The sequence below is a fragment of the Chaetodon auriga genome, chromosome 1 (genome assembly GCF_051107435.1).
Source record: "Chaetodon auriga isolate fChaAug3 chromosome 1, fChaAug3.hap1, whole genome shotgun sequence".
Taxonomy (NCBI): Eukaryota; Metazoa; Chordata; class Actinopteri; order Chaetodontiformes; family Chaetodontidae; genus Chaetodon; species Chaetodon auriga.
The window spans coordinates 19,100,198-19,116,320 of record NC_135074.1 but is presented as its reverse complement, the minus strand read 5'-3'; the positions used below and the strand labels follow the sequence as shown (position 1 = coordinate 19,116,320).

Here is a 16,123-nt window from a genome sequence, read left to right as displayed (position 1 = left end):
ACTTCCGGTTTTGCTTAAATAAATCAGAATTCCACTTGAGCTTGGTTTAAGTGAATTCACGTTATAGCGGATATCAATCTTTTCGTAAAAATAAAGACAAGCTCTTCGTTTTGCGGTTGTGCGTGTTATTTCGTGCATGTTGTATTCAGGGCTCTAAATTAACATTTTTCATCACCAGCCAAAATGGCTAGTAGATGTTCATCTTACTATCCAAACACACACTCCCTAATGGGTCAAAGTGGCTAGTAAGGTGGTCTTTTCTACCAGCCAGACTGAAATTTCACCAGCATTTGGCCGGTTGGCTGGTGTTAATTTAGAGCCCTGGTTGTATTCCATTTAACTTGTTACCAGCTTGTTCTTGTTCGGTTAGTCCTCCGTTTTATACTCTTTGGTAATATCTGTTCGCTCATTGGCTGGCTGACACATATCCCACAATCCACCGCATTACAACTTCCTTTTTCCTTTCGGCCATTTTCCTCCCTCGTAGGTATGAGAATTTTTTCTCCACATATTTAGAAAGAATCTATCTTAATCCTTGGAATTTTTTAGATATTTGTAAATTTCACTTACAGCCCGAGATAGTGTGATTTGTCACCTTTGTAATAAGGTGACTATTGCAGTACATTTCCTCGCTATATTGCTAAACAGCCTCTGTGTTAGTGTTGATCCCCGGTCAAGTGGTGTTTGTGTGTGCCCGTTAGCATTGCTTTACAGGCCAACGTTTGTAGCTCCATATTTTAATAATGCCCGTCAAATATAAGTCAACGCATGTGACAAATACCGAAATTTGAAAGATTAGTGATTGTGGCATGTAGCAGCCGTTAACGTGAATTGGCCATCAAAACAACCAGTAACCGTGATAACCTGCTAGCTTAGCATCTCGGACGTAACATTAGCTCTGTAAGGAATGATGGTGTGCCGGCATGACAGCCTCCTCATGTCTGTGTGCCACGCTGTGTTGCAGGGAAGTAGGCAGCCATGGCCCCCAGCCGGAATGGAATGATCTTGAACCCTCATTTCCACAAAGACTGGCAGAAAAGAGTGCGCACCTGGTTCAACCAGCCAGCCAGGAAGATCCGCAGGTGAGAGCTGCCTTGTGCTCCGGGGAGAGGGAGCTAAGTAGAGCTAACGTGCCTTGAATGAACAGCATAGACAAACTATGTTGACAGTGTACTTAAGTACCAGTGGTCACATACGCAAGCTAATTTATCAATTAAGTTAAGGAGCGAATTAATTTGGAAAGCTTTTGTATAACATGAATCCAGATACCATAAGCACAGTCAGCTAGTTTCTCAATATTGACTTCCATTTTGAGTATATTTGAAAACACAATGCATTAGAACTGTAACAGACTATTAGTTAATGAAACGTTATCACGTGATGCTACTGTTAAATGCTACCTGGGTCAGTATGTGTGCATGTATGGACATGCAGTGATGCAGTGCATGTGAGTTTTAATTTTCCAAGCTGGGATTTCTTTATTTGGTGATGCCTTGGTTAGCAAATTTATGACTGTTTTTCGTAGGCACAGTCAACCAGTATGTATTGGCTGTGAGTATGGTTTTGCCTGAATGTGGGTTTTTTTTTTCTAAATAGAGGAACATTGATTGAACACATAGCCAATCAAAGTCTTAGTGCGCCCTTGTTATATAGAGGATGGGATGTGTGTAAGCACACATGATTTTGATCAATTAAAATCTGACTTCATGCCTTTTTCCCAGCACAGGACCATCACAAAGAACATAATATTGTCATGTGTATAGTGTAGAAATGCTGTGGAAACACAAGTAGGAGTACATGGAACAGACTTGTACAGTTCCTGGAACTGAAAAGGAATGTAGTTTAACGAAGATGCCTCTGTCTTAAGGCGAAAGGCTCGTCAAGCCAAGGCCCGTCTCATTGCTCCCCGCCCCGTCGCTGGACCACTTAGGCCACAGGTCAGATGTCCCACTGTCAGGTACCACACCAAGGTTCGTGCCGGACGTGGCTTCACCCTGGAGGAACTTAAGGTAATACTTAATAATTGTCTTTAAACATAATATTATTCTTATTATATTGTATAATGGAATAATCCATCAGCGATGTTACTTCGTCATTGAGTTAATCCATTAGTGCTGAAGATGGGGAAAAAAAAGCAGCAAACCACCTGAGTGTCTGTTGATTGGTTGGGTAGACCTGCTCCCTCTATAGATGTAAAGACCTAACTGCAAAGTGACAAAACACAACAGTTTATATTTGCAGGTGATTATAAGCTAATTAAATTATGTCTGTGTATATTAGATTTGTGCCACTAGATCCCCCTAAATCCTACACACTGTACCTTATAATTGTATGTAGTCATGTCCGAGACCCTAGAAACTAGTGTTTATCGAAGTGAACTCCACCTCGGAAATGCTCTTGCTGTTAACTGTGCAACAGAGCAGGCTCAACCTTTCTGTGATGAATCATGCTTCCTACCCAACCAAAAAACTCAGTAGCTGCAGAAGAACACGAAGTGCTGCTCAAAGACTTGATGTTCTTGCCAACCTGTACCTCGCCTTTCCTCTCATGTACTTGCCTTTTGTGGGAGTAAGGCTAAATGACTGTTGATGCGTATCACCTCAGAACATTTGGACTTGTTTGTTGTTTTCCTTCATAAGAAGTAGGCTCAAACAGGAGTGATGGCATTTTTTTAAAATTCATATCTGGTTTCTAAAGTTGACGTGTGTGTGTGTGTGTGTTTATATATAGTACCAACTGTGTTTCTATCAGATCTCATCTTTAGGAATAAGAGCCCTTAATTTCAACTACCAGTTGCTATTTAAGTTGTATTGAGAAACAAAAGCCTATATGTAGTGTAGTCAAATCACATCCTGGAGTTTGATCCTCCACATCAGCCAGATTGTCTGTAAGCAAACATTGCATCAATTTTCTGTAAAAAGCCGGCCTATTAAAATGGGCACACAATATTCCTAGACTCTAAAATGTGTGGGAGGAAGTGGAGAGCACTGTGTCGCAGTTTATTAGGTTGAATTGTTGAATCATGATTAATGGGATGTAATTGAGTGATTTTATTTATTATTAATGTAAACAAAGTTTGCTCTTCTAAAATACCATTATGTTAATGGACCAGATAATCAACATCCTGACAAAGACTTAAGCAAGTCACTCGTTATTGGCCAAGTAAATTTGGAGCTGTGCGCTTACAGTTTACGCAGAGCTCTGTCCATGTAGATGGAGAAGAGCATGTGAAGTACCTGCCCTGGCATATCATCGGTGGCTGTTGGCAGACGTGTTCTGAACTATTTAACAGTTTGGTTTTGGAGCAGTCAGATGATGACAAATCTCCGGAATCTCTGTAATTACTTGATGAATACTTTGAACCCCTTTTCTGATGACTGCTTACTCCACATAGAAAACCAAACTGAATGAGTATCTTATGTAGTAGATGTAAGATTCAAATCAGAGGTTATGTTTAACTCTCGATGTTCTGTGCTCCTGCCCGCAGGCAGCTGGCATCCACAAAAAGACAGCCCGCACCATTGGCATCTCTGTTGACCCTCGCCGTCGCAACAGATCTACAGAATCTCTGCAGGCCAACGTGCAGCGTCTGAAGGAGTACCGCTCCAAACTCATCCTGTTCCCCAGGAAGGCTTCTGCTCCCAAGAAGGGAGACAGCACTGTAAGTTTCTTTTCTGTCTCATGGAGCACAAAAATGTAAAAGACGGTTCAGATCCAATCTGTAAAGCATGTGAAGCGTATTAGTGGTTGTTAATGAATTGTTTCATGATGAGATTGTTTGGCTCATTTTCCTGAGACAAGCAAGTGGTTAAACATTACACAAAGGCATGTGGTCAGTAGGAGTGAGTCATCTCTCAAAAGGCCAGTTTTAGAGCTCTCCACTGTTTGTTTACTATTGCTCCATCATCTGAAAATGAATACACAGCTTTTACACATTGTAACTTTGACTACTGTATAAAGCTAAGAGTCCTGTCAAACATAAGATCGTATTCTCTATGCATTTTGAAATAATGAAACCAAGTGTAGAGATGGTCTTTGATGGAGCTCATAGATTTAGGCCTAATCTGTGCATCTTTCTGTATCTGAACTTTTCAAAATGCAGTGGAGTGATACCAGTTCCTCTCTAATCTCTGCACGACACTGTTTATTAAGCTAAACTCTTTCTTACAGCTGCAAACCTTCAGTGAAAGATCATAATTTGCATTCTAAATGCCATTTTACTGGGTTATTAGATTGGCTGTGTCAGGAGCTTTATTAGTCTGCATGAGATGTGACCGAATGAAACCGAGGACATGCTGGTGAACTTAACAAATTCAATCAAATATGAAAACTAATTAATGCATGTAGTGATGCATTTTAGAGGGTTTTCTGGGAGATTATGAAGCTGATAGGTGAAAACATCACTGCTTACTCTACCTTGCTTGTCAGTGTACTGTTACTCATAAACATCAGATGCCTGTACAGATTGCATGTGACACTTGTCATCCAGTCAGTCTGCAAGTGGTTGAAAATGAAAAACCAGCCTTATTCAGCTCTTTTTTTTAAAACAAATAATTTCAATCTAAATGTATGTCTGCCTCATAGCAAGCGATGCTGAGTGCTATGTGCGTTTTTGTGGCTTTGAAGAATTAACCATTTGTAATCTTTTCAGGAGGAGGAACTGAAGATGGCCACTCAGCTCACTGGTCCAGTCATGCCCATCAGAACTGTAAGTTTTCACTTTTTCAAGCTTCCGATTAAGATGGATAATAATGAGATCACTGGAAATAGATGTGATACGTTTTAGGTGAAATTGAGGGAGAGTCTTATCATTGAAACTGCACAGCAGTTCACATTGAACAGGCTGAATTTTGCCATTTGTGCATCGGCTGTCATGTTGTCAGTGATGTCAGTTCAGAAAACAACAAGCTGTTTGTTTTGAGTCTCAGCAGTCACATGATGACAAATCTCCGGAATCTCTGTACTTCTTTGATGAAACATTTGAACCCATTTTCTGATGACTGCTTTTAGAAATCAAACCAGGAAAGCAAATTGGTTGTCCCAGAACTTAAATGCCATAAAATTGGACCTCAAGCATAGCAATGTCAAATTGATTGTGTAATTTGTTATTGGCAGGACATGAAAATTGTGTTCTGTGTTTACTATTCTCCTTTTCTTCTCTTCCAGGTGCACAAGAAGGAGAAGGCCCGGGTTATCTCTGAGGATGAGAAGAATTTCAAGGCTTTCGCCAGTCTGCGTATGGCCCGCGCCAACGCTCGTCTTTTTGGCATCCGTGCCAAGAGAGCCAGAGAGGCCGCCGAGCAGGATGTGGAAAAGAAGTAAACATAGTCACTATGGAACTTTGCAAAATAAAGTGTTAAAAAAGATCAGTGTGAGAATGTCTTGATTATGATCTCCGTCAGGGTTTTGGTGATGTAGCCATTGATCAGGGGACTTCATGGAATAGGGTCTCACAACACACTGGAGCAAATGCATCAAGTCTGGTAAATACTTGGAATAACTGGGTGTCAAAACAAATCGGATATCAACAAATCACCTTTTCAGGTATCAATACAGGCAAGATCTGATTTATAGATTGTATCAAATGTGTTGAAATAACTGTTGGGTTCAGATTGCAGCTCGGAGTATTTGACCATGGTCAGTACCTGTGGTCTGAAGTGAAATTTAGAACAGTGTTTGCAGTATTGATTTGGGACCTGGGTCGAAAAAACAAAAGTAAAACAAACTGTAAAAACAGATTGTCCATAAAAACCCCAATTGCTAAAAACGTATGTAAGCCTAATAACAAACCTGATTCCAAAAAGAGTTCATAAAACACAATGTGAACGTTTGCTCATTGCTTCTGTCAAACACTCCATTGAAAACAGCACAAAGACATTATACTTAATGTTTGATGTTGTCAACCTCATTGATTTTTGTAAATATCTGCTTATTCTGAATTTGATTCAGCAACATGTTTCAAACAAGTTGGGACAGGAGCAGCTAAAGACTGGGAAAGTTGTGGAATGCTCCAAAAACACCTGTTTGGAACATTCCACAGGTAAACAGGTTCACTGGTAACGGGTGATAGTATCATGATTGGCTATGAAAGGGGCATCCTGGAAAGGCTCAGTCGTTCACAAGTGAGATGGAGTGATGTTCACCACTTTGTGAACACATGATTGTATAAAGGATATTAATACATGGGCTCAGAGACGCTGTAAAAGTGTTGGGAAACAGTTTGTCTGCAAATGATTGCATTCTGTTTTTTATTTATATTTTATGTAGTTCCCCAACTTTGTAATCAGGGTTGTCAAAATAGGACTTTTTCACATAAAACCTTTTTGCTGTCATTGTAGACAAAGTGCAGGTGATATTAATAAACATGTCTGAGTTGTGAAAAGCTGTGAACTAAAACCTAAATGTAGGATTCAGCGTTCACATGAGGCTCATAATGACAGCAGTAGGTGGCACTAGAGGCACAAAATATAACTCATTAATGGAGACAAAAAGCATTAAAGAGTAGTGTTGTTGACTGTAGCTGAGGAATGTGAATCCATTTCCAACCAGCTGGATTTTTTGAAAGCAGGTTATTAACCTGACGTGGCAGCATAATTAATAGACAATTGGGCAGCTTATTTGCAGATTAACTTATGTCAGAAACTCAGCAGTTAGCAGGAGAAAGCTGCCGGCAGAATCTGATACCCGTAAATTCAAACTTGTCCGGTTAAATCGTATTTTAACGAGTTGGAGAGTCTAAAGCAGGCAGAGCCTCTTAAACATGAGAGGCTATTAGAATATTAAACGATTTGTACATACAGCATGTTCACACACAGGTAGGAGAGGTGGTGGTGGTGGTGGTGGTGGTGGTGGGGGAGCCAGAAAAAAAATCTCATCCCAGTGGGACATTTTTACAGTCCGCTGCTGGGGGAGGGGGGCAAAGTTGAATTTTAATTTTCACACAGAACGTTATGTGCTGGCAGACACGAACCCAAACGGACTGTTAATAAGGATGTCTGCTGTGACAACGCAGAGGCTGGACATTTCGAAACTGTTTGCACATGTTCGGCGTGCTGTGTTGTTCTGATTACGTGAAATGAGTGAATAAAAAGTGAACCAACAAAGCAAAACACAGCCTCAGAGAAACTCCCCAACGGACTGAGGATGTCTATTCCAAAAGCATTACCATGTAAAAATGTCCACTTCCAGACATGATCCCAAGTCCAACATGTCAACCTATAAGGACTGAATGGGGGCAGCGTGAGGCTAAATGTCCTTGTCTGTGCCTCCTTCAGTGTCCTCTCTTCCAGCTGCCTGAATGCAAATAAATTATTCAGTTAATGGAGGTGAGCGGACAGTCAAGTCATTTTGGACCAGGAGTGATTGATAGGCTGAAATGGGAACTCAAATTGATGGTCCTTAAGATTCATCCTTAAGATAGGACACTGCAAAATAACCAATTTAACACTCAAACGTCACGGGACACCACGACCTCTTAACACCTGTGCTAAGTGTGTTACTGGGGTTTAACCCCAATAAAAACGGCCTCCAGGTAACTGATAGAGACTTGTTTAGTCAAGAATTGGACACTGAACAGCTCCCACATTTCAGTATCCATGTGTATGCTATTTGTCCTATGATAAACTGCATTTAAAAGCAATAGTGTATTAGTTTTGATAATCAGAAACAGGATGAGGAGAGGTTGACAGCCAATGAACCGGCAGCATATTATCATTAAAGTCTTTTAGCAGCAAACCTTCTCTGCTTATTTCCTCTCAGGTTCGCTGCCTTTTTATTTTATAGGCTTGCAAATGGAGTGTTTTGAACCGTTGATCAGACTGTGAAAGGAATTTTTCACTATTTTCCGATGACTTACAGACCAAATAATCAATTAATCAGAAACACGTAGACACAGGAACTAGTGCGGCTCTAGACTGTGCATCAGATTCTCTGTGAGGAGACAATCCTTCATGCTTAGGTTCAGGGTCTTGGTTTCATTTCCTCACCTCTGTGCACAGTGTGAACTGGTGTTTCACAGTTGCTGCACCTCATCTGTAAATCTGATATTGTGGAGGGCTAAACATGCGCATTGCACACTCACACTGTGAGTACTTGTTGCACTTGTCAGCTGTTTCCTCGCTGCTTTTGCTGCAAATAAGCATGCATGCTTGCATCCTGCAGCATCACCTTCGCCTCTGCGATGTGTCGTGTATCGTTTTTTCTCTGTTAAAGGGAACTGACCGTAGTATTAGTAGGTCAGTAAGGCAAACATAATGATGACAGAGGACACTCGTGGAGATAATATTTCTGTTCAATGAGCTGTTGCTGAAACACAAGCTCAGTGATTGATTACCATTAACAGGGCTGCTAAAATCACCCGTAAGAAAGACTTTAGGATCAATAATGTCTTTGAGGATTTCCACAAAAACCCACCTAAGTCCAAAAATACCTCCGCTCAAGGGAACCTCTGGAAAAACTGTGGATGATGTTACACACTTTTACTGGAAATGTGAGTGCACCAGGCCATGTTAAGAGATCCTCCTGTTTGGGTTATTGTACACGCAATGTGGTCAGCGGCATCAAGGCGAGCAGAGACTGAGGAGAAGCAGCGGGGGGAGTCTGAGTGGATAATCCATGTGGAAAGGCAGGGAACATCCTGTGAGGTGTTGAACCCACACTGCAGCGGCAGCAGCAGCAGAAGCAGATGGCCGTTGTTTGGAGCTGTGGCGTAACAGGGCTCAGGTGTGTGCCCCAAAGCAGACTCTGAATACCCATGGAGGAAGGGGCAGTGGGGGGTGAAAACTGCAGGAGAGAGCTGACTTTGGCTGATGGCTGTGTCAGAAAGACTGTGCACATGTGCAGACTCAGGCATGAATTTGTTACTTTTGTTTAAAGGATTCCAACCTGTTGTTAATATGTGTGTCTGTGAGCGACATCTCTGTGGTCTGTGTGCGTAGGTTATCAGCTTAGCAGAGCAGATAATTAAATAGCAGGGAGCCAAAATGTTTTATTTTCCATGCTGTGGGAATAATTTGATTGAGCTTACCCGTCTTGCTGCACACGTCCTTTTAGCAGGTGACATCTTCTGAGTGGCTCAGCTCTCAACAAATCAGACACGGCCTCTTGAAATCAAAGACAAAGTTGTAAAGCTTTAATGAAAATGTCCGTTCTGTGTGAAGGACGTTTCGAATCCTGAGATTTCAAAGCCCTCAGAAATCAAATGTAAGACCGGCTGAAGCCTACACATTTCTATTATTATGAAGTGCACAGTAACTAACCACACAAGGCTTTCCAACAGTCAAACCGAAGCTCCTATTTTCTGTTTTATTTTGATGAACCCACATTAAAAAGTCATTTTGTCTATTTGTTCTAGCGGCTTTGTCTCCCATGGCCTTCGCTTCTGTTTTTACAGGAACTCTGCAAAGAGCTGTTCTTGTGTCAGTGAAATCTAAAAATCTATAAACGTTATGCAATGTCTGGAAATACATTCATGAAAATAATGCATTTGTGGGTGGACTGTGAAAAAGTTCCAGCATAAAACGGTGTGTAGAAACAATACGTTACGTAACATGCATTGCTGTCAAATGACTGAAAATGTGCAGGATGAATCAGTTCATGGTCATTTCAATGTGAGTGACAGACTTAAGTATATACAGTATACATGTGGGTGTATATGTGTGTGTGTGAATGTGTGTATTTAATGAAGGTAAGAGAGCAGAGTCACAGGTCCTCAGCTGGCTGGAGCTCCCACATGGATGATGTAGTTGTTATGTGCTGCTGCTGGAAGATCTGTCCTTTCATCTTCCTGTTGTCTTGCTGTGAAATGTCTCACATGCGTCCGTAGCATTTTCTATGACTGAGGGGAGACAAACTCAGCCAGGAGCAGTTGATTTAGGCATGAATTAGCCTTTTCTGAGTACAAATTGACCAGCTACTCATCCCACTGAGAGGATTATCATCTAAGCATCTCATTTCAACAACTCTGATTTGAGATTGTGAGCTTATTGTTAATCTGAGCAGAGAGCAGTGTTTGACATGAACATCTGATGGAACATTTGATATATATATATAGTGTCAAATGCTTACCTACTGTATGCAGATTCATGTTATATATGCAATGTACAATATGAGATGTGAACAGTGTGGCACATTTATTGCAGTCAGCTGAAGTTGGAGAAACATCTTATTGATGTATCAGTCTAAATAAAGCACATCGAGCCCGAGGCGAAGTGTGAAAGCGTCTGATGTGGCGTGTCATTAGATTTAAATACATTTTATTAATTTGTTCGTGGGTCACAAGTTCACCATCATTTTAGCTTGAACGCCTGCAAATCACTCAAAAACCGCGCGCACATTCTCCGCATGCATGTCAGGCTTCCAGGCTGTGTGAGACAACTGTAATACCAATCAATAAAACCTCAACGATGCATTTCCATGGTTTTGTGTGATGTTTCTAAGGCTCGATTTGTGAACTGAACCCCCAATCACCGAGTCCCAGCGAAAACCCCATCCTTACATCAGCAGCTGGACTCCTCTCCACTCCCCATCTCCACACGCCGAGCCTACTCCCTCCTCGCCGGTCGAACCAATGAGTTTGGGCGGAGGAGAAAAAAAAAAGCAGGCAGCGTGTAACATGGGAGAGGATTAAACAAGTGTGTTTAAGAGTAAAGAACAACGACAGGTAGGAAGTGAGTTTTTAACGCGATGTTGTTGATGAGGGGATTTGCTGCGCTTTGCTTGTGTTTATCTGTTAATTGATCAGCTGTAGATCGTCTTATTGGAAGTGAGTGAGTGTTGTCAAAGTAGCCTGGACTGTTCGCTTTCAGTACGACGCTTTGCTCGTTCCAGTTAGGAAATCTAGGTCGTTGTTTTGTCATCCTGACCGTCAGCTGGTTCAGGGGTTTCAAGGATTACAGATTTGTTCATTTGTGGTGATTAATCATTGAGAACCCGCTCTGGAGCATTTCCTGCATCGCCGTTATTAAGTTGTTTGAATCGGCAGCTTTTCTCTCATGAGCGGACGTGTTGCTTTACCTCGAGGCTTTTTTTTTTTCTTTTGTTCTTCTTCTTCTTCTTCTTTTTTTTTTTTTTTTTTACCTTACAACTTTTGCTTGACTCGTATTTTACGGCTTCTGATTATGTTTCCAGCTTTACTGAGTTAAGTTTCACACTGATGCTTTTGGGTGACATCTGGTTTCCTGGCTCGCAGCTGGCGATCGAATCCGCGGGCGCTGTCCCTGGTGCTGAAAGCCAAACAGGGCAGTGCACTTGTTCATCTGTCTCCTAAGAATGAGACACTTAGAGCAAACGCGGCTGGTCGAGAAATCCACGCTTTCTTCCTCTTCAAAACAGTTAAGTGGGGTCAGAAACACTTTGCTCAAGGACGCTTCAGCAGGGCGGATCCGATTGGAGCTTAAACAAAGTCCTTTTCTTAGTTTTGTGTTGTCCTCTGGCCAATAAGGACACTCAGGAATGAGTCCGCTGGATTCCTGATTTAATCAGCCACTTTCATTTGTTTACCCATTGCTGATGAAGGGGAAAGATTCTGTTTTTTCCACTTAAACTGTTCGCTATCTCGTGTGTAGTTCTGCAAAGAGAATAAAAATAATGTTGTGCAGACAATGACAGTATCAAATGTTTTTTGCAAATATGTCTGTTGACAGCAGTGTAGTTCATACAGGAATTAAGAGGATGCATCCGATATGACTGTCTTAAATCAATCTTTCCAGGGATCAGATCTAGACTCCTGCAAGCACGAGCCCGCCACCTTCATGTCCTGTCTCTCATCTTTACAGAGGTGAGATGATATTAGTCACAGGGGGATAGCTCTGACAGGCAGTCATAAGAGCCTGGGTTTGGTTTGGTCCCCTGGGACTCAACAGGAATCTCTGTTCTTTCTGTGACATCTGTACCAAGTCAAAAGAGCCTGTCTGCTGTGAGGCTGCCACGTCTTCACTGAGATCCCGCAACCCACCACGACGCTTTCCCATCCCTCGGACCTACCAACAGCCTCACACCGTACTGCTTCGCCGGCTGGCAGCTCCTCTTGCCCTCAGCCAGGATGAATGACGTTCAGGAGGCCACCTCCCCTGCGACCAGCCTCAGTGGCCCAGCTACCTGTGTCTCCAAAGTAGAGCTGCGTGTGTCTTGCAAAGCTCTGCTGGACCGAGACACGCTGAATAAGTCAGACCCCTGTGTCATACTCATGGTACAGACCAATGGGCAGTGGACAGAGGTGAGCTCCCCTCTTTTCTTTCTTTCAATCTGACAAATGCACAGTTGCTCCTCTTGGGAGATAAGTGGGAGGCTGATTTCTCCTCAGTGCTCAATTCTATGGGCAGCAGAATGTAGCTTTTAAACATTAATCCATCTTTTACTGATCTCCATATCTGAGTCATTAACCACAACATTTCATTTGTAAAGAACTGTGCCTTGAGCCACACATACGTAAGATTTGAAATTATTTGAATCGCAGCACCTCGTGGTGATCTGACCAACATGCTTTCTTAATGGTTATACAGAATTGTTGCGCAGAGAGCCACAGTTGGCCAACCCTTCCTCTGTTATCCAATTTTATAAATCTAAAAAGATCACATTTTGAGATTAAGCAGTGGTGATGTGGAACGAATTTTCAGTCCCACTCCAGTTATCCCCAAAACGCATGGTGTCGCATAAGATCAACCAGGGAGATTCATCTGTTAATGGTCTGGTGAACTTGCAGCTGTTTTTCCACTCTTTCGGAAAAGATCGTGGCCCCCCACAACAGCTGTCTGACTCAGGATTAAAAATGTCAAATGTGGCGTCCATTTGTAGGAGGAAGTGTAAACGTTAGTCTCCACAGTTCAGTCGTTTACGGACTGTGCTGCCTTACCTGTGGGATTCAGTTTGTTCAGCAGCACATACTGTACACCCACCGTCCACTTCATGAGACGCACTTACACGTACAGCCTAATGTGATCCAGTATGACAGCTCCGCCATAAATTCTGCCTCTACAAAGACAATAATGTCCAGTTTTGATTGAGGTATTAATTTATTATTGAGGTTGTAGTTTGCAGTGATGTTGAAGTAGACTGCATTGTATTGAGAGGTGTTCCTAATAATTTGTCCCCTTCATTTACATAAATGAGAGAGGCAGAATGTTAGAAACACCCTTCAATATGCTGTACTCCAGTACAAAACCAGCAACCGCTATGACCTCAGCAATAAACATGAAGTAGAAATATCATCAAAACAAGCAAAAACTGGAAAATTTCAAACTTCATGAAAGTAGAATTCATGGCAGAGCTGTTGCATTGGATCACAGAGGACTGTACAACTTTACCTAACGAAGTGACCTGTGAGTGCACATATCCCACTGTGTCGCTCAGTAATGTGCAGTGTGATGGGTTGTGTTCCAGCTGAAAATGTTTTCTTTCTTGGTTCGGACCCAAGCTGATCTGGAGCGTGGGCAGGAGGTCCCTCATTTCCCTGTTAATTAAGTCATTTAGTTCATGAGAGGAAGCCAAAACACAGGTCTCCATTAAGCAGAGGATGTGTTAAAACGTGGCCGAGGGTAAGTAATTGCATAGATTTATTTTCCAAGCAACTCTTCAGCCAACAAAAAGCTCTCTTTCCAGGGAAATGGGAGATAATAATTAACTGCATCTCTGCCCGATTCCTGCCACATGGGAGCCATTTGTTGAAGATGCTCACTGTAATGTTTGGGCTGCATGAATGTGGATACTATTTTGTGGCAGCGATGATAAAAGCACTCGGCTGACAGCGTTGAGCACACAGTTATGGATTTTTCTTGGTTGTAAGGAGGCTGTTACATGAGATGACTGACCTGGGTTCAGTGTAGCATATATGAGTGGCTATTTTTAGTCCCACTAACTGAAACAAATTCGGATGGTGATGTCAGAAGAACTCTATCTATCTATCTATCTATCTATCTATCTATCTATCTATCTATCTATCTATCTAGATAGATAGATATCTATTTTGAGATATCTTGAGTGTTTATTTTTCTTACATAACAAAAGAGATTAAATTATCCAGCTATGCATAAAGTAATCAAAAGTATGTCCAGCCCAACCTTCTGCTTCCAAACATTACAGTGCTGCCTTCCTTGTAACACATCAGTAATTATAGACTAGCAGTATAATATAACACTTGCTATTATTATTATATACCTCTACTTAAAGCAATTATCACGGCGATTTTCATTGAAGTAATTGCCTGTTAAGTCACAATCTATTGCCAAATGAGATAAAACAATGGTGACTTAGCCTATGGCCCACTGATGAAAGCCTTTGCATTTGCAGTATTATGAACTGGGTGTGTGTGGTGACATTCACAGGAAAAATTACAAGTGGTTAGTGATGCATTTCCCATCACCCAGCAGTGGTTGGTCCGTCAGAGAGGGTAGACAGAGCGAACACAATAGACTTGCTCTTCAACTCCCTGGTGTGTGAAGCAGCGGAGTGTTTTTTGCTGGTCTCTGTTAACAATGAAACAAAGAAAAGATCAGTGTGAAAAGACGATGAACTGATGAATGCAATTACTGCTTAACGCCACAGGGGCCGCCAAAGAGAATGAAAGGAGATTTTCGAGATTGTTCAAGAAAAAGATGGAATGCAGGATTTCTATTTTCAGTGGAGCATTTTTATAATGTAGCTACTTTTACTGAAGTAAAAGACCTCTCCTCCTTCCACCACCATCTATGGATCTATCCATGTGCGTCTTGACAGTCCTGACAGTGTACACAAGTCGCCCAATCCTCCGCTGTCAATTCCCTCAGTGCAGGGAGGCGCCAGTGCTTGTGCAAATTGTTTACTTACGTCAACAACTGAGTAAGAGGCTGAGCCCACTCATATCACCACCACCCTCTTCCTCTTTTCTGAGCTCAGGCTGTGTGGCCCCGCTGACTTGCCGCTGCTATTTGTTGAACTGCTTTTATTCCATTATTACTTTATTTCAGCACCCAAGGACAAACACAGGAGCAGGGTGGAAATGATTTCTCTTCTTTCTGCGTGAACTGGACTCGGCATGCTCCCATGATAATGAGTTAATTCAAACCCTGATCTTTCTGTTGATATCTAACCTAAGCTACTACAGGGACTTGTTATGATTGAGCTGCACAGATAATGTTATACCTGCCTGGCAGAACTGATTAGAGACAGCCTTAATTTTCCATGTCAGGGATCTCTCAGTAGTTCTGGCCCCACACCAACAACAAACAGGCACAGACTTCGGCACAACCTATCCTCCGTTGCTCTGATTAGCTTTCATCAACAAACAGACTCATCAGACTCATCCCAAATCTGTCTGTCCAGATGGCACAAAGAGAGGAGGAAGAAGGCAAGAGAAGACAATAAAGACAAGTGGGGATGAATGAGGCTGAAGAAGCCAAGAGCTTGCTGGAAGTTCTTTTCGTTCCTTGTGATGTTTGCCAGGGTGAAAAGGAAACAGTAGAGAAATCCCTGCTGCTAACCATCCATTGCATTATTATCATTTTTGCTTGCATATTCCAGACCTGAAAAGGTGAGGCAGATGTTCACGAGAGAAAAAGTCAGGTCATTCATCTGGAACAGTGGCACAGTTATTTTCAACCCAGTACTGTTTATTTTTCCAGTTCAAGCAAATAAAGACGTGACAGAGCAAATCCCTTCATTCCAAGCAACAAAATGTGACATGTAGCATTTACCAACCAACAACCTAAACTGGAAGCTGTTAATAAAGCCAAGAAGAATAAATGATTATGTGAAGAAGAGAGCTGAATACACAGGAGCAAAAATCAAAAGGTCAGGAACAGGACAGCTCTCCAATTCAATTGATTATTCATGCACTGATATTTCTGACCTTTCTGAGCATGCAACACTGTGAAACAAGGATTAAAACCATATAAATACAACAAACAAGGATAGTTACAACCCAGTTACAGAGGGGTTACGAATAATGGACAAAGCTAAACGAATGAAAGTGGAGGATATTTAAGATACTTCCGTGCTGTTTTGATGGAAAGGTCACTGCATCAAATCAACACAAAGTTAACATGAGTCATGATCTTTATTCTTTTGGAAGAATGCTGTTCATCCCTCCACGAGAGTTCAGAGACTTCTTCATCGCGTGTTCATAGTACAGTCACAATTTATGCATGAACAT

The 16,123-nt window shown here is 41.8% G+C and overlaps 2 protein-coding genes and 2 non-coding genes across 5 annotated transcripts in view; all 4 read left to right on the top strand.

Annotated features, from left to right (window-relative positions):
* Window positions 1–453: 453 nt before the first annotated feature.
* Window positions 454–5,366, top strand: rpl13 (ribosomal protein L13). Its single transcript, XM_076728305.1, has 6 exons — window positions 454–487; window positions 965–1,082; window positions 1,868–2,009; window positions 3,488–3,661; window positions 4,652–4,708; window positions 5,167–5,366. Exons 2-6 carry the CDS (start codon window positions 979–981, stop codon window positions 5,320–5,322), a joined length of 633 nt encoding a protein of 210 aa, XP_076584420.1. The 5' UTR covers window positions 454–487; window positions 965–978; the 3' UTR covers window positions 5,323–5,366.
* Window positions 3,314–3,390, top strand: LOC143325951 (small nucleolar RNA MBII-202). Its single transcript, XR_013077591.1, has one exon. It is a non-coding gene; the product is annotated as a small nucleolar RNA MBII-202 (small nucleolar RNA).
* Window positions 4,937–5,015, top strand: LOC143325981 (small nucleolar RNA MBII-202). The gene has a single exon (XR_013077598.1). It is a non-coding gene; the product is annotated as a small nucleolar RNA MBII-202 (small nucleolar RNA).
* Window positions 5,367–10,543: 5,177 nt separating the features above from the next.
* Window positions 10,544–16,123, top strand: part of cpne7 (copine VII) — a 31,177-nt gene continuing 25,597 nt past the window's right edge. The window contains exons 1-3 of one of the 2 annotated variants that reach the window (XM_076728284.1): window positions 10,544–10,660; window positions 11,709–11,776; window positions 11,896–12,214. In XM_076728284.1, coding sequence (XP_076584399.1) covers window positions 12,041–12,214 — 174 coding nt within the window. In that variant the 5' untranslated portion in view covers window positions 10,544–10,660; window positions 11,709–11,776; window positions 11,896–12,040. Of the gene's footprint in view, window positions 10,661–11,199; window positions 11,331–11,708; window positions 11,777–11,895; window positions 12,215–16,123 lie in introns of those variants that run through there. The other variant, XM_076728293.1, reaches the window with a different exon arrangement.

Coding starts and splice junctions, on each gene's coding strand:
- rpl13 (XM_076728305.1), top strand. CDS start 979: ATGGCCCCCAGCCGGAATGGAATGATCTTGAACCCTCATTTCCACAAA. Junction 1,083..1,867: donor CCAGCCAGGAAGATCCGCAG/GTGAGAGCTGCC, acceptor CTCTGTCTTAAG/GCGAAAGGCTCGTCAAGCCA. Junction 4,709..5,166: donor CAGTCATGCCCATCAGAACT/GTAAGTTTTCAC, acceptor CTTCTCTTCCAG/GTGCACAAGAAGGAGAAGGC.